At 51.1% G+C, this 16,385-nt stretch overlaps 6 protein-coding genes across 6 annotated transcripts; 2 read left to right on the forward strand and 4 right to left on the reverse strand.

Moving 5' to 3' along the window:
* Nucleotides 1-889: 889 nt before the first annotated feature.
* P152DRAFT_437388 (40S ribosomal protein S5A) lies at nucleotides 890-2,176 on the reverse strand. The gene is made up of 3 exons (XM_033677579.1): nucleotides 1,924-2,176; nucleotides 1,669-1,852; nucleotides 890-1,591 (listed from the first exon to the last, which is right to left on the reverse strand). Exons 1-3 carry the CDS (start codon nucleotides 2,064-2,066, stop codon nucleotides 1,274-1,276), a joined length of 645 nt encoding a protein of 214 aa, XP_033533332.1. The 5' UTR covers nucleotides 2,067-2,176; the 3' UTR covers nucleotides 890-1,273.
* Nucleotides 2,177-2,404: 228 nt separating this feature from the next.
* Nucleotides 2,405-4,148, forward strand: P152DRAFT_488718 (uncharacterized protein). Its single transcript, XM_033682124.1, has one exon. The coding sequence runs from the start codon at nucleotides 2,670-2,672 to the stop codon at nucleotides 3,831-3,833; it is 1,164 nt and encodes a 387-aa protein (XP_033533333.1). The 5' UTR covers nucleotides 2,405-2,669; the 3' UTR covers nucleotides 3,834-4,148.
* Nucleotide 4,149: 1 nt separating this feature from the next.
* P152DRAFT_48877 (uncharacterized protein) lies at nucleotides 4,150-6,933 on the reverse strand. Its single transcript, XM_033682125.1, has 7 exons — nucleotides 6,330-6,933; nucleotides 6,104-6,282; nucleotides 5,928-6,034; nucleotides 5,758-5,883; nucleotides 5,601-5,690; nucleotides 4,778-5,545; nucleotides 4,150-4,663 (listed from the first exon to the last, which is right to left on the reverse strand). Exons 1-7 carry the CDS (start codon nucleotides 6,640-6,642, stop codon nucleotides 4,552-4,554), a joined length of 1,695 nt encoding a protein of 564 aa, XP_033533334.1. The 5' UTR covers nucleotides 6,643-6,933; the 3' UTR covers nucleotides 4,150-4,551.
* Nucleotides 6,934-8,159: 1,226 nt separating this feature from the next.
* Nucleotides 8,160-10,673, reverse strand: P152DRAFT_449978 (uncharacterized protein; the record flags this gene model as incomplete). The annotated part of the gene is made up of 6 exons (XM_033678143.1): nucleotides 8,160-8,422; nucleotides 8,640-8,874; nucleotides 8,935-9,482; nucleotides 9,599-9,777; nucleotides 9,911-10,536; nucleotides 10,620-10,673. The coding sequence occupies 6 exons, from the start codon at nucleotides 10,671-10,673 to the stop codon at nucleotides 8,160-8,162; spliced, it is 1,905 nt and encodes a 634-aa protein (XP_033533335.1).
* A 263-nt stretch (nucleotides 10,674-10,936) lies between these two features.
* P152DRAFT_459172 (uncharacterized protein) lies at nucleotides 10,937-12,193 on the forward strand. The gene is made up of 2 exons (XM_033679622.1): nucleotides 10,937-11,662; nucleotides 11,725-12,193. The coding sequence occupies exons 1-2, from the start codon at nucleotides 10,961-10,963 to the stop codon at nucleotides 12,142-12,144; spliced, it is 1,122 nt and encodes a 373-aa protein (XP_033533336.1). The 5' UTR covers nucleotides 10,937-10,960; the 3' UTR covers nucleotides 12,145-12,193.
* Nucleotides 12,194-13,490: 1,297 nt separating this feature from the next.
* On the reverse strand, nucleotides 13,491-16,118 carry P152DRAFT_49023 (uncharacterized protein). The gene is made up of 2 exons (XM_033682156.1): nucleotides 13,699-16,118; nucleotides 13,491-13,642 (listed from the first exon to the last, which is right to left on the reverse strand). The coding sequence occupies exon 1, from the start codon at nucleotides 15,904-15,906 to the stop codon at nucleotides 13,810-13,812; it is 2,097 nt and encodes a 698-aa protein (XP_033533337.1). The 5' UTR covers nucleotides 15,907-16,118; the 3' UTR covers nucleotides 13,491-13,642; nucleotides 13,699-13,809.
* Between the last annotated feature and the right edge of the window lie 267 nt (nucleotides 16,119-16,385).

Below are 16,385 nucleotides of genomic sequence, written 5' to 3' on the forward strand. Positions count from 1 at the left end.
CCATCAAAGTGGAAGAGCAGGAAGAGCATGAATCACGCGTAGAGGAGACGGAGGAGATCTCCTTCTCACCTTCAACCGGAACATTCCGTCGCGTCTCTCTCCTTGCTCAACCCGTAGATGAACCCCGCGGCGACGTGGAAGAGAAACCAGAGGATGAGCCTACACCTCGGAAACCCTCACCTTCTGTCCCGCGAGCGAGCAGCGTCCTCCCCTACGAGGACACATTCTTCTCCATCCCCGATGACTCCACTATACGCGCCGGCACGCCCCTCGACTTAGGCAACGACCTCCCCCCCTCCTCAGACAGCGTATTCACCGACGATACCGACGCGTCCACCCCCAAAGCCAGCCACCACCGCGTCACATCTCCTCCCCCCCCGTCAACCCCCGCAGACCGCGCGATCCGCACCGTCACCACCACGACCACCATCCCCATCCACTTCTCCCCCGGCGACGCCCTCCGTACCAACTTCATCCCCCCTAGCATCCCCCGCCCCGCGACCGTCGCCCACGTCTCTACCACGATGATGACGCCCGCGAAGAGCGACGCCCTGCCACCGCTGACACCGTCGGCGGTCACCCCCGGCGCCCTGCGACCGGATGGCACGATCGATCGGGAGGCCGCGCTGGAGATGATTCGGCAGAGGCGGGGGCGCGCGCGGAGCCTGGCGATGGGGAGTGCGACGCCGCGGCAGCCGATGGCAGGGATGGGGGAGCGAAGGGATATAAGTGCGCCGATGAAGCTTCATGGATGATGCGTGTGCTGACGTCCGGAGGTCGAGGATAATACAATTCTTCGGATATCGGTTTGCTTGCACGAGTTCATCTTTCTGGGGGGAAGAGCATTATCGGGTCTGTCGCATTATAGCATGGCGTGTGGGATATGGCTGAAGGAGTGTATCATTCTTCACTTAGCTTTGGCGGCGCACGGAAGAGCGCGGTGGTCCCTGCCTTTGACAAATCTCCATACATGTAGTACATAGGTCAATTAATATTGCTCCTCAACTCTGCTCTTCTCCACTCCGACCAATTCCGAATATGCTACTGGACATGCCCCCTAAGCGAAGTCCACCATCCTGTAGAAACCAATGAATTCACAACAGCAGGAGTACAATGTACTTGATATCATATATTCTTCTACGTAGGAAGCTTGACTTTTATACCGAGGAAAGCCATCCTCTGCTCGCCGATTTCATGCAATGCAAAGAAAACAGTCCCATGTAATCCAGCCACTCTCCCCTCCGAATTTTCCCAACACCACCTAACGACCGCTTTAACGATTGCTCTTGGCCACACGCTCCAACTCATCCTTCTTCTTGATCGCGTACGAGTTGCTGCTTCCCTTGGCCGCGTTGATCAGCTCCTCGGCCAGGCACTCGGCGATGGACTTGACGTTGCGGAAGGCGGCCTCGCGGGCTCCGATGGTGAGGAGGGCGATGGCCTGGTTGACGCGGCGCAGCGGGGACACGTCGACGGCTTGACGACGGACGGTACCGGCGGAGCCGATGCGGGTGGAGTCTTCGCGGGGACCGCAGTTGACGATGGCGTCGACGGCGACCTGGATGGGGTTCTGGTCGGTCATGACGTGAACCTGGTGGTAGAGTTAGCACAGAAACTTTCGGTCATGGAAAATTCGCTTTGGGACGTGTGGGATGTGGGTGGACATACGATCTCGAATGCGTGGGCGACGATGCGGACGGCCATCAGCTTTTTACCGTTGTTGCGGCCGTTCATCATCAGGGAGTTGGTGAGGCGCTCGATGATGGGGCATTGGGCCTTGCGGAATCGCTTGACGGCATAGCGGCCGGCAGAGTGGGTGATGTAGACGGGGGATCGGATTTGGATATAATCACTGATGCGCCTCAGGTTAGCGATATGGGCTTCTTCGAACCGTCCGGCGGTCCTGAACGGCTGCCAACGTACGTCAAAGAGATATCACGGATCTCGACATCCTCGTAGCTCCATTTGTTGAACAGCTTGATGCTGCCAATCTCCTCGGTGACCTCCTTGGGAAGGATCTGGAACCCCGAAGGGTTCTCGACTTCGATCTCGCCGTTGTCAGACATGGTTGTCGATAAGTTGCAGAAGCAAGTGGATGTGTAAGAGGCGCGTTATTGTCGTGACGATTCGTCCTAATAGGAGTCCTCAGTGATTTTTGTCAACAATGTTTTGCGCCTTGGCTGGATTGTGGATGTCGAGGTGGTTGGAGGGTGGGTTTGGCGAAACTTCTTTTGGGCTGTGGGAGCGAGAATCGCTAATGATGCTGGAATGGGTTTAGCGCGGTGGATTAGAAGCCTTGTCACCTGAGGCATTAATTCGAGAAGCGCATCATGTGATCCGAGTTGTCACCCCAAACAAGAATCTGAATGACACCTAAGGCATAAAGTATTTCTTCCTCTTACTGCGTAAGTCATGCAGAATACTATGACGGCTAAACCTGACTCGAGATAATATTCCACTCTTTCCACATCACTGATCAAGTCATCAAGACCATCACTATTCAGTATTCACTGCCCACTGGAGCTGACTGCTGAGCAATACGAACCATCCCACCAACCCCGGAAAGTCTGAATGATACCACAACTGACACTCATCAGCATTTTCAATTCCCCGAAACTGAACAGCTAGAAATCCATCGAATTGGTCTTCCTCTGAACACCTCCCTCGCAATGGGCCTTGTCTTCAAGGCCCTTGCGCCGGTGCGATACGTGCTCAATTTATTACTCCCGTTCACGAAGCCGGCAACACCTATATGGCGAGACATTCTGCATAGCGTCGTGCTGTGCACACTCCTCTATTATGGCCCGGAGATATCAAGACTATGGTGGGTAGAGGAGGAGCGAAGAGAAATCCCCGATGACGGCAGACATCAGGAGCCTATAAACGTCGCCGACGACACCAATCCGGTTCCGGAAGCAGGACCCGGCCAGGTCGAAGTATGTCAAACGTTCTACCATCATCTCACCGAAACTGACCTCATCCGCCAGATTCCTCGCGCGCCCACTCCCCCAACCCAACCCAACCGCTTCCAATACGTCGAAGACGACTCCGACGCCGACGACCGCCCACCCCACCCCGCCCCCGACGCCGAAGACCTCCTTCCCGCCCCCGTCCACCCCCTCCAACAAATATTCCCGCACATCTTCCCCAACATTGCCGCTCCAGACAACCCGATGGAATTCCCGCCGCCGCCCCCACCCCCGCCGCAACCCCCGCAGCGACCGCAGCGACCGCAACCCCCACCCCCCGCGCAACGCGGCGACCGTACGGTCGGCAAGAAGAAATCCGCGTCGCTGCAGCGCAAGGAAGAACGGCGGGCGTACAACGAGTTCATGAGGTCGCAGGGGAACGCGGCGCGGGAGGCGATCGCGGCGGAGCAGGCGGAGCGGGCGGGGCGGGATGCGGAGGAGAAGAGGCGGAGGGAGGAGTATGTACGGCAGACGGAGGAGAGGCAGAGGAAGGAGAGGGAGGAGAGGATGAGGAGGGAGAGGGAGGCGGAGGAGGAGAGGCGGGAGGTGGTGGAGAGGGCGGAGAGGGAGGTGAGGCGGAGGGGGGCGGTGAGGTTGGTGGAGTTGGCGGCGAGAGGGAAGAAGGGGAGGGATGAGGCGTGGGTGGAAGGGGTGCTGAAAAGAGGGGGGGTTCTGGGTAAGGGGAACGGGGCGGTGATTATGATTACTGAGACGGGGTGGTTGGTGAGAGTCGATGAGGGCCGCATGGCAAAATTCTGGGAAGCGGCTAGCAAGGAGGCCGAGGTGAAGGATAAGCTTGAGATGGAAGATATGGCGGCGGTATTGGGTCGAGTGTTGGTGCAGCAGAGCCGGGAAAAGGGATGAGCGGGAATGCCGTTGGCCTAGTTGGACTCCATCTAATAGCTCGAACACCTTTATGTTCTTCATACCCGGCAAAACAATCCCCGGACGGAAAGGCATGAAGCGGCTCCCATGCTCTTCAAGAATGTCGCAGAGACTGCCCGTGTTTCAATATCTGCGTAATATGTCTTAGACGAGGGCATGAAGGCCGCAGGGCAATGTATCTGATGAGATAGATGAGCGTGGAGTCTGTTAAACTCCTGCATCTCACCATAGATATATAAGGCACTATGGGAAGTAATCATCACTGTCTTAGCCGTGACACCCATGACGAAGAGATCATTTGCTGCATTGCATGTGGATTCGTGTTACGCAAGTATTATACCGCAAAATTCAAGATGTGGAGTTGGCATTCCCGTTCGATTCTAAGATGCAATCCATTTCCCTTGCAAGAGAACTTTTGTAAGAGTTTGATGTATTAACTCCACCTCTTGAGCTCCAGATCTGTTCATCTTTCTCACTTTACTATCCTAGGGCAATGAAAGACTCAAGTTGCAACCTTTCCCACAGCTGATATCCTTTCCGACTTCCATCTTTTAACCTTCTCAGGGATTGTTCCATGATTCGTCGCCCGGATTCGGAACGGCCGGAATGTGGTCGCATGGAAAGGAATGATCTCGCGCCTGCAGTGTCTATGCACGCTCGGAAAATGTATGATTGGAAAACAATGTGACCGAGGAACCTATCGTTTATGCGCACGTTTGAGTTTCGAGAGGTAAGAAGACATGGAGGTGAACGAGAAGTCGGTCAGCTCCGAGTCCGCAATACTCGCTGTCTCGCCGGAATCGACGAATCTACAAAGCCAATGTTAGAGAGGGCACTTATAAAGTGGGTATGGTGGATGCGACGATGTCAAATGGGATGGGAATCGCAGGAATTGATGGTGGGATAGAATGGTTGCTTCATACCTGACCCAGGTGTTGCGGAATACATCGTCCTTGACCGACTCATACGCTTTGTCAAACGCCGCAACGGTAAATTGGGCGGGAATTGGGGGAGGGTTGACAGAGGTGCTTTTGCGACGAATTGTATCGCCGCTCTTGTAAAGAGTCGTATCGCTTCTGGTTTTGACGTATGCGGGTTCGATTTCGGTGACAGGGATAGGATATAAACGATCCACGTCTGTCGTCGATGGTATATCTTCAGAAGTCATTGAACAACGTCGTTCGTTCGACCAGGGTGTGATGACATTTTCCGATTGTGAACGGCGCGAGGTCGCATTGTCTTCGAAAGGAACATATCGAAGACCAACAAACAGCCAAGAAAGCTCCTTGTATGTGTGGTAATCGATATTGATATTGAATCGAGCGGTCTGTGGATTCACAAGTGTGAAGAAAATGAGAGCGGCTTCCTCGTAGCGGTCTCGAAGTTGTTCCGGATCCAATAGGCCTAGTTGCAGCTGGACGGCCCATTTTCGCTTGAAGTCACGAACGGCTTTGAGGAAAACGATATTCTCCGCCGTGAACTCCTTTTCGGCCGTCCACTTCAGAAGGGGGTTGATATTGTAGGCAATCTGTAGCTCAAGGGACGCCAGGCTGTACACATCTTTCTTCTCACTTTTGGTCATGGTTGATTTTACGCTCTGCGGACTGGACGGTCGTTGTGATTTGTTGTGCGCATCATGAAGAGGAAAATAGATCGAGACAAATTGCATGGTGATAAGGCCCGGGAGGAACCTAAGAATTGTGTTAGGTACACGCAAAATGTCGGCGGGGCACATCATGTACTCACCATCCGGCAGGGACGAACGACTTGCTGACCTTCATGAGACGAGGGTTGTCAGAGTACACAAATGCCAGCCAGAGTGGCGTCCCAGGAAGCCTATCGGCAGTATATCAGTGGAATTCTCTATCGGAGAATGATTCACCCTGGTTTAGTCATGTCTTACGCGGCAATGATTGCAAGTCTGGTCTGCCATGCCCAGTAGTGGACATCTCGAATGTATCGTATGCGGAGCAGGACATATGGACCGAACACACTCGCCCATAGAAACTGCCAGAAGACAGAGGGGATCCTGCTGAGTTAGTTGATGAACCAATTTGGTGGTGGATGACATACCATTCATATCCGCGGCAGCAGTCGGCAGGACCAACGTGTCTAGAAAAGAAGCCGTAGGAGCCATGGAATCGACGAGAACCGAAGAACAAGAACAGCGTCACGAAAAGCTGTGAATGTGAGTAAATCATAAATACCTGCGAAACACCACTGATGTAGATCGGGCTAGGATCACCAACCTGAACAGTAAGTCCTAAAGCAATGAAGACATATGTCTTGGTCGCACTATTCTGCTCCCGCCACCACCGGAGAAGGCCACGCATTTCGGTCGGATACCTCGCTTTCCTTCCTCCTGTTGTAGGACTATTGATGAGACTGCGTTGCCCTTCATAGTACGCGGAAAGTCGAATATTCGAGGCTATGTCAATGTTATAAATGCATCTCAAGAGTAGGCGTTTGGTATACCTTGGAATAGCGCCACACTGAAAGGTAGCACTATAGACATCATCCAGAACTCCGTACCGCATTTAAGGATACCATTCAGAGGATACACGAGGACAACCGCCATGCTATACATGTGAATGCATAGAACAGCCGAAAAAATGGTCCAGAAGCCACGGATGCGCACAGCAGTAGTGTCGCGGTGGAGCCATAATGCCCATAGACCACCTAAGACGAAGATTGTATAGAGGAGGGAGAGGCAGATATAGAAGACACCAAGCCCGTTGAGGTTTGGTTCTCCGAAATCGTGTCCTTCTCTCCTAATGAGTGAAGCCATGTTCCACTTGGTATGGAAAATTGCTTTGCTCTAGGCGAATAGAGAAGTGGGTATTCCTGATCACCTAGAGCGGAGTCTTGGATTCTGTGACACTGTTTCTCCGAGATATCTCTTAGAACCTCACAGAAGCGAGGGAAGATTGAACTGGGCTAGGAGAGGTAGGAGACATTCGGCAATGAGGCCACAATAGTAGCGTCCTTGAATTGCATAGAAATTTAAATAAGAAATATACTGCAAATATGAGATTCAATGACTTGAATAGAAAGCGAAGGCTGAACAATGGTGAATGGTGTAAGTCCGCTCGAACCTTTCCCCATTCGATGATGAACCTTTAGAACGGAACCCCATTCCAAATGCCGATAGATTCACCCAAGCTCTCTAGTTTCACAAACATCTGTTTTTCCTACATTATTGCAATCGACTTCACCAACGGTTGCGTGTCCAGGCCGTCATGCGGCGTCGCAATGTGGCCCATGTGAAGAGTGAGGCAATTCAATACGACGACACTGTCTCAAGAAGCGGATCAACGGATATCATCTCCCGGGACGGCCGCGAAGGCGTCCAATGTAAGGCACCCCCACGATGGTGGCACCGAGCCTTCTAGCGACAGCTTTGCTTCCATTGTGCTTCGTACGACGCGTCGACCAACCATTGCGCATGGAAGAAGTGATGAGAAGGTGTCATCTTTCTTGTCACGAAGAGCCGGAAGGAGCTGTACCGATATGGTGGGACGATCCCGTCTGGATCGTTGATCAGCACTCAGCTGGGCTGAATAGCGAGTAGGAGATGCAGGTGGCGTTGTGATGAAGCGCGGAATGCCTTGAAATCGTCAACGACGATCCTCGGAAACGCACAAGCCACCGTCCACTTGAACCTCCATGGATCCGCGAGATTTTCCAACGCTTCCACGACTTTACTTTCATCAACTCCTATTTCCTTTCCCGATCTCAAACCACTATTGCTACGCGTAGTAAGTCTTATCGATTATCGAATATATAAGGACGTGCCAGCCGTTGTGGTCAATGTGTCCGTAAACCCTCCCAGCGTCTGGCATCAACCTGGCGTCAGGCACATGGCAGATGTCCCCCGTATCCCAAACGCAACGTTGGATCCAACAGAGGTTTGATATTAGATGATCTTCCTTGCTTCAGATATCGTCCTTATGTAACAAGCTATGAAACACAACCTTAACGTCTCGCCTTCCTTTCTGGCCCACGCGTCCATCCACCGGAGCCATCGAACATCTGAGCGCAAGCGGACTATCATCGAATCCCGATTCATTCTAACTTCCCCCTTGCTATGTCGTATTTGATAGTTGGGTTCGAACACATTTGATGGAGTCCTGTTCCCTGGAGTATGAGCCACAGTTGACAAACGGAGCCCTACCCCCCCGACAAACGGAGCCCTACCCCCCCTTACCATCAACTGGAGGGAGATCAGGGATGGGCTGCCGTTTTGTCAACGGGGATTTGGTACTTCTATTCTTCTGTCAGAGCTCTTCCTCTTGCAGCCCATCGTTATTGGCTCGACTTTTCGACGTTGTCAATTTCCCTTGATTCGTAAAGGCCCGTTGTGGCTGGCGATTGACTTGCCACTGAGGTACCAGCTGGGCTTGCTTCTCTCGATGCACCGGAGAACGCATAGTTCGAAGATTGATCGCTGCTAAGGATTTCCAGAGAACTCGCAGGACCCATGGCCTGTGTTTGTGGAGTGGTGGGCCGAGCTGCTAGATGCGAGCTGCGTTCATCTGCTTTCTGCGATTGAGTTGACTCGACGTTCACTACGCGGTGGTCAATCACCTCTCATTCTCGGATGATCGAACCCACTTATTTTGCCTCTGATCAGCTGCTCGTTTGGCTGGTATGGGGTCACGGAGCTGGGCGCTTTTAATCGTATTGGCAAAGTCCACTTCGATAGAGGGTTTCTCAAGATCTGTTGCAGTGAGTGACATTAATACCTTACATTTTAAAGAATTTCCAAGTATTGGAGCAACGTACCAGTTGGGAATGAACCCCCACTTGTCTTAAACCTTCGCAAGGTCTTGTTGCAGCTTCTACATGTCTCCAATTTGTCCTGCTGTCTCTTTATCTTCTCTAGAGTCTCGGTTTCTCCAACAAGACGATTGCAATCTTCGGTGGACATGGTAGCCACCATTTCGGCAGAAAGGATATCCTCGAGACCTTCAAGCAAACAGTTCTCGATTCCGAGCACGATTATATTGTCAATAAAAATCTTGACTTTGATCTCGCATTAGACTTCCAAGCTGTCAATGATATCAGCAGCTCCATTCACCGTGGGGGAAGACTGCGACGTGGGTCTGTTAGATTTTAGTGCTGCTAGCTTGTTGAGATATTCCGGGGCGCAGGTCATGGGAATTCCGCTGATGTGCGGCTTCAAAAGCATTCTACATATCCGATCCAACTCTTGCTTCCTTGCCTCCAATGCAGGTCCAATGATTTCTTCCATCACTAGACCCGCAACACGCTTGTCTGTCAAGTACACAAGAGCTTGGTCGAAGAATTGTTGCACATATAGCCACGCTTCATTCTGTTGAATGTTGACAATGTTCGGCCATTTCTGCACCTCAGCTTGGTAGAGATCCGTAATCAGAGCGGCGTTTGGGAAGCCTGGCAGGTTAATCCCAGCATTGGCAGCCTCCAGAGTCTGAACGCGTGCTACTTCTTGAGCCCAAAGAGTCCAATTGGCAGGATGGCCTTCAGGTAGCACTTCGACGATTCGCATTCTCTTCCCTTGAGTCAACATGTGGTTCTCAAACGCTTGGTTCTGGTGAAAAATCTGGGCACGAATCCGTCGCTTATCTCGATTTTGGCCTTCACCACCTTTGAAGAATCCATGCGTATAGACCCCATTCTTGGCAGACTGTATTAAGGCTTGGGGTCACTTGCTTTTCAAAACAGATACCGGCTCTGTTGTTCATTGGAAACACGCAGCTCACCAAGTTCTCGAAGCTCTTCGCACGTTACGCTGCCCCGGTCGATTTGGGTCATGAGCTCTGGCAATGCTGCGCTAACGGCATCGCGGATAGCCTTACTCAATCGCGTCCTCAATGACTTGACACCCTTGGGGTTCTCATCCAGATCCACCCATCGATCTTGGCTGAAGAAGTCGGTCTCGCTTTCATCTCGTTGTTCAATTGACTAGTCTTTCTTGGTTGAAGGGCGGTTCTTGAGGACGTGCCAGCCGTATCTACTTGATTGTTAGATACCAAGCCTCGAAAGCTTTGATTATACTCCGCCGTCAAACATACCCGAAAATGCAGAGAGGATCTTCATTCGCGAGGATCTTGAAAACTCTGTCCTCCATCTCAGGCCCAGGGTTCAAGTCTGGCTTTGTAACGACGCCGAGGGTTCTGGAACCTTTCGGATCATATTCCTTAATCACGTCGAGGATCAAATTCAACTCCGGGTCTAAGTTGCCGTGGATTACTGCCATGATAATGGCGCGCTCATTCTTGAGGTATATGTCAAGAAGCTGCAATAGGATATCCTTGAATGTCGGGTCTCTCCTCTTGTCACCATGTGCATAGATGATACCCGGCAAGTCGATCAGCGTTAAATGTGGCTGATTGGGTCCGCGTACTTCGATGCGTAGGACGTCATCGTAGTAAGCCCTGGATGTCCCGTTAGAGGCAGTTTTGAGCGCATTCTGCGCTTCCTCAATGATACCCGAAATCGCATCTAGGCCCGTAGCCGCTTTGAACTTTTCGAAAAGTGGCTCAACGAGCTTCGGCACATTGCTCTCTGAACCAGGAACGATGGAAACTTTGGTAGTTGAAGATGAGTCTCTACGGAGGACCAGCTCCGTTGCCCAGCGTGTGCCTGTGCCTTCTGCAGCTGGAAACCGAAAGCCAGATATTGCTTCAGGAACGGAACTCTTTCCAGCAGATTAGTCGCCGCACACAACCAGCCGGGGAAATGCAAAATACTTGTCAAGACGGTGAGGGGAATGAAACACACTGGGAGCGAGCCAACTCGGCTGGGAACTGGAATGCCGATTAGCTCAGAGACCATACTGAGCAGCATACGGGACTCTAAGCTTTCAATGCTTGTTAATGCACATTTATATTCATTTCTGGGAGACTTTGGACGATGTGTGGGACTTTGAAAGGGAAGCAGTTGAGATAGAGAAACGATGGTGGTGATGGTGGTGATGGTGGTGATGTTGGTGATGTGCTTGACGGCGCTAAACTCCGTATTCAGGGGCTCCAGCGGAGGACAAAAATAGCGGGACTCATTTCAGGCCTTGGCAGACCACCACCAAAATCTCTATTCACCTTCCATTTAGATAATCAATTAATATGGCTCCCCAAACCCGTGCAGCAGCTCTATTAGCTGAAGATCGTAGAAAAAGGCCTCGAGAACATATTACAACACCTACAAAAGCGAAAATTAAGGGTGCTATTGAGTATATTAACGATACAAGACGTATCGATGGTTTTAATCGGACTTACACTCACGCCGATATCTTCCGCCGTTATGGTGTATCCAAAACCAGAGGATATGAGTACGCCAAAGCGGAAACAGAGCGGAGGGAACGGAATATCCCTAATCGACGCGAAACAAGAGGTCGACCGCCTAAAATCACCGACGAAGATATCCAACGGATGACCGATATCCTCGAGAGCGCTGACTGCGCCGAAGAACGAGCTATTGATTGGGATACACTCGCGCTTGAGACCGGACTCGATGTTTCTAGCCGAACAATTCGTCGAGCTATGGAAAAGCATGGATACTTCAAATGCGTCGCGTGTCGGAAGCCGTACTGCAACAAACAGCTGGCCGAGATGCGATTGAACCGCGCGAAGCTTTGGCTCGATAAGTATCCGACTCCGGATCACTGGAAATATATCAGATTTAGCGACGAAGTCCATTTCGGGATGGGGCCTCAAGGGAAGCTCGTTATTATCCGGAAACGCGGCGAACGGTACTGTCCCAAGTGTATCCAACGCGTGGAGGAATGGGACGACGCAGAGAAGCTCAAAGTCCACGCATGGGCCGCGGTGGGCTACGACTTCAAGTCCCCCTTACCTTTTACGTGATACCGACGAATAAAAACGGGAAGATGACGCAGGACGTCTATCTCAAGGAGATACTCCAGACGGAAGTTCAGGAATGGGTCGACCGTGGAGATTTCTTCGTTTTAGAGGAGGATCAAGACTCAGGCCACGCACCGCCGCGGTCAAGGAAAAAAGGCAATGCCGTACAACAATGGAAAGAGCAAAATGGCGTACATTCGTACTTTAATTGCGCAGGATCGCCGGATCTTGCGATCATCGAGGACTGTTGGCAACCGACGAAGCAATACGTACGGAAATATCGCCATTTCAATCCCGAAGAGACTCGTGAATTAGCGATCGAGGCCTGGGGAGAGCTTAAACAGGAATGGATTAATAAACGGGTACTTTCTATGCCTGATCGACTTCGAAAGGTGATCGAGGCTGGTGGTCAACTGATTGGTTATGGGGGCGGATTGGCGGGCTAACCGCCGCATTTTTTACCTATAGACTGTTTGTATAAGACTTAATAACGTCACCTTCCATTTTGACGTGGATTGACTGCGTTATTGTGAATATATCTGTTTTTATATAGAAATCTGTACGGGGTGGTGGCGCCAAGCCCAATGTGAGTCCCGCTATTTTTGTCCTCCGCGGGGGAGGGGGTGTTTCAAGGGCAATCCATGCCTTTGTCCTGCGACCTTCCAACGTTAGGAATGTTTGTAGATATTACCTATTTCTAAACAAAGTACCTCAAAGTCGACATCTAGTCGAAGCGCCAAATCGAGCAAAGGAGAGTCCGCCAAATACCTGGAGCCGGCTAACGTTGAAACGGCCTGTTTAGAACGCGGTGGCTTCTACGGTTCTACCATGCTCCTGAGGCACATTGTCCCGACGACTACTTCTAGCGTCAATTATTTAGGGTAACCGATGGAATACTCCAGAGTTCGGGGCCATCAGCTTCGCGAGAGAGACGGGGCGTGAATGGCTTGTAAGTGGGACTTTTGATTAAAGACAGCAATAATCTCAATATAATACATGCGCAGCACACTCCCTTATCCCGGAGTCAATTGTAGAAATATTCCCATCAGTGGTGTTGTACTATCCGAACCTCCGCAGTTGTCCCCTTTGCAACTAGGAGTAGCTGCTCCATGGGAGAATATTCCCTGGCACTGGTTCGCACAGCAGACCAGCCAAATGTGTTCGAAGGGAGGGAAATTGTTGGTCTCCCGAATGCTAATGCAATTGCGTAGTCTCCGAACTTCCCCTATGAGACGGGCCCTTTTCCGAATCCGCCAAACGGGTGACTACCGCTCGTCTCAAAGCCTGACTGTGAAGGTTTAGTGCCTGTAGTAGGGACAGGGGGCGTCCCTAGACCTCCGAAATTTTTGCTCTGGCCAAATAGTGACGTAGTTCGTGGTTCTGGGGGTGTAGTGCTTGCGCCATTGCGGGCCGTCGATCCATGTGGCAAATGGGCGAATAAGCTTGGGATACTCCGTCCGGGCGTTAACGGGCCAGCAGAGGCGCTCGTGCTGCCAACGGCGCCTGCCGCACCGCCAGTTGGCTGGGCCGAGTTTCTTCTTGAATAGTCAGCCAATTTCAACTCTTCGAAGGAATAGTCTTCGTGTGGAAAGATGGATGTTATGCTGTCAAAAATCTCGGTCCGACCCCTAGAATCCTTTTCGCTCAGGAAGCCGGGATGAGATACCACTTTGTTATTTAGAGTCTGGCTTGAAGGAGAAACAGACTGGCTAGGAGAGGTGTTAAACGGGGTCTAGTACTCCCGTATGAGTATGACTACCTACTTGGGTGGTGCGATTTTGGGAAAAGCGAAGGCTTGGTTGCCGGAAGTGGAAGGTTCGCCTATGATCCTTAGGGTACTTAATGGCGACACAGCGGACACTAAAGGAGTAGTGGCAGCCGGGCTGATATTATTTGCAGGTACATTCGGGCCTCCGCCGGGAGACTGTCCTGTATTTCTAGGACCTTGTTCAGGATAGCGGTTAGTGGTATTTCTCGTTCGCTCAGAACGTTTGACTAACCAGCTAGTCCCCCATGCTGCCCACCAACCCTATTACCAGCAGTGTTTGTCTGTTGGATGCTAGAAGAATCGGGTGGATATAGGCCTGTCATAGATCAATAACATGGTCGAATCAACGGCTGCGGAAATAAAACCTACCTTGGTCCTTCAGTTTTTCTGCAGATATCATCCTTTTCAACAAGGCTTGAGCAGCTTTCAAGGCTACTAAGGAATTGCTTGCTGAACGTCGAGCCTCTCCAATATCTTCGTCTTCCCCGGCAAGTCTCCCTAGCGTGTCATTATCCATGGCAGCCACAGTCGCAAGAGGAAGGGTATCTTCCAACTGGTGTAAGAGGCAGCTCTCGATGGCGAGAACGGCTACATTGTCAACCAGTATTCTCAATTTGATTTTATGGTATGTTGCCAGGCCGCTCAAAATAAAGTTCGCATAATGTTTCTCAGGGGCTTCCTCAGGTGAACCTCTGGCATCTCCGCCACCCAGCTCATCAGCGAGTACCCGACACTGTTTTTCATAGTCTGGGTCATATGTGATCGGGTGGCCTGCTTCATGAGGCTTCAACAACAACGAGCACATCTCTTGAAGTTCATGGTGGCGGGTCTCCAGCACATCGGATAGAATCTCTTGCATGATGAGATGTGCTGTTCGCTCATCTGTAGCCGCTTGCAATGCCGCATAGAGGAATCCCTTGACATAGTTGAAAGTTGCCTCTGCATGCTTCAGTGTGACGTCTCGCCAATTCCCTTTGACCTCTTCACGAAAAAGGATCCCTAGGAGTTCGGAGTTTTGGAATCCTGGCAAGCTTTGTCCACGATATTTGGATGCTGTTTGTGAGACTGCATCCAGCGCTTCTGCTGTCCGACCGTTCTTGAACAGTGCTAGGACAGTACCCCTTTCGGGTTTTTGTACCGCCATTTCGTTGCTGTATTGTCCATTTCGGTCGTGGATATTCGCGCGCAATGTTGTCTTAATTCCCTGCCGTTGAGTGCTGAAAAATGGATCGCTGAAGTCGCCCTTTTTCCCACAGATGATGAGCTCTCGGAATTTCGTCACAGTGTCCACCAGATACTTCCTCTGCTGCTCAGGCGTGGCTCTTTCTGGTCCAAATTTTCGAATCTGGAGCGAAATGTCGTTGATCCGTGTTTCAACGCCCTTGGTGAGTTGAGGCAACACATTTCCAATGCGCTTGAAGAGAATGGCACTGAGACGACAGCGAAGGGAACGTACACCCCAAAGGTTCGGATCCGCTCCACTCCAAATGCCTTTGCGGAAGAACTCACGTTCACAAGCGTCGCGTTCGACGTCGGTAGTATTTAGCGTGGACTGGTCGCGATTCTTCAGTACGACCCAACCATACTCAAATCCTCCATACTTGGAGTGCCGGTTCTTTGCAAGCTCGACAGCCACAGATTCTAGATCCGACCCGGGTTCGACACGGTCGGGCTTTGTGAGAATGGCAAAGGTCCTCTTTCGTTCCTTGTCATATTGGTTGACAAAGTCCAATACCCTTTGGTTGGATGTATATTGATGAGTTTCAAGAACAGGCAATATAATTGCGCTTTCGTTGCCGAGATATTTGGTGGCTATCCTTTTTGCTGCGTTCACGTCTTCGCTATCGCCTTCATGAGTGATACCAGGAAGATCGACCAGTGTGAGATGAGGTAGGTTGGGACCACAGACTTCGATTCGAAGGGTGTCCTCTATAATGAAGCCGTGATCGCTGTCTCGATGGGCCAGGTGGAGCACGGCTTGTTCTTCTGCTAGCAATTTTGCGAGATGGTCCATATCCGTACAAGTGGTCGCACGTTTTGTGAAAGCTTTCAAGGCGCCGGATGTTGCACATTCCGGATCTGCTTGGATCACAGAGACATGGACGACATGGCTTTCGGCCCTCTTTAGGATGAGCTCTGTGGCCCATCTTGTACAGCCTGTCTCCCTAATTGGGAAACGAAAGCGGGAGATGGCTTCCAAAACAGAACTCTTGCCAGCAGACTGAGCTCCGCAAATGATGAGCTGTGGCATAGGGACATGATTGCATATTCCTTGCTGGCGGACTTCGTGGATCAGGTTAAGCAGTTGTTGCTGATCCCTTTGAAGCTCTAACATAGCATTATGGTCCATTTGAGTGTCTAGACCTGATAGGTCCACGGTCTCGATGCACTCTCTATGTGCCACCTCAGCCACCATGATGAGTTGACGTGTCATTGGCATAACAGGGGATAAAAGACAAGTCAGGAGGACAAAGCGAAAGACCAAAGCGATAGTAGAGGCAAAGATGGTCCCTCCCACAATTCGTGTAAGGAAAGGCACGAAAGATTCTCTAAATCCGTTGAAGCAAAGAAGGTTTGTGTTTATAGACGGACATCTTTCGAGATGCTGAGGTTTGAACAGTTGAAGTGAATCAACAACACCTCAGCAGCGTATACTCCGTACGGAGTAGTACCCACATTATTAATTACTGGAGTTATCAACATGAGTCATGCATCGGTCAGGGACTCCATTACAAAAGCCCGAACTGACTCAAGCACGAATTTTCTTAAACATTTGTCCGACGTATCTCAACTTCAGTCTTCATTCGCCATCTACACAACTCTCAGTCCATACCACGGCTCATAGGACGACTAGACACCTATCCCAAGATACTGTTCATTACATATCCGGCGCGGTTTGCGCATCCCAGGACACTCGCA

The sequence above is a fragment of the Eremomyces bilateralis genome (genome assembly GCF_010015585.1).
Source record: "Eremomyces bilateralis CBS 781.70 unplaced genomic scaffold P152scaffold_12, whole genome shotgun sequence".
Classification (NCBI taxonomy): domain Eukaryota; kingdom Fungi; phylum Ascomycota; class Dothideomycetes; order Eremomycetales; family Eremomycetaceae; genus Eremomyces; species Eremomyces bilateralis.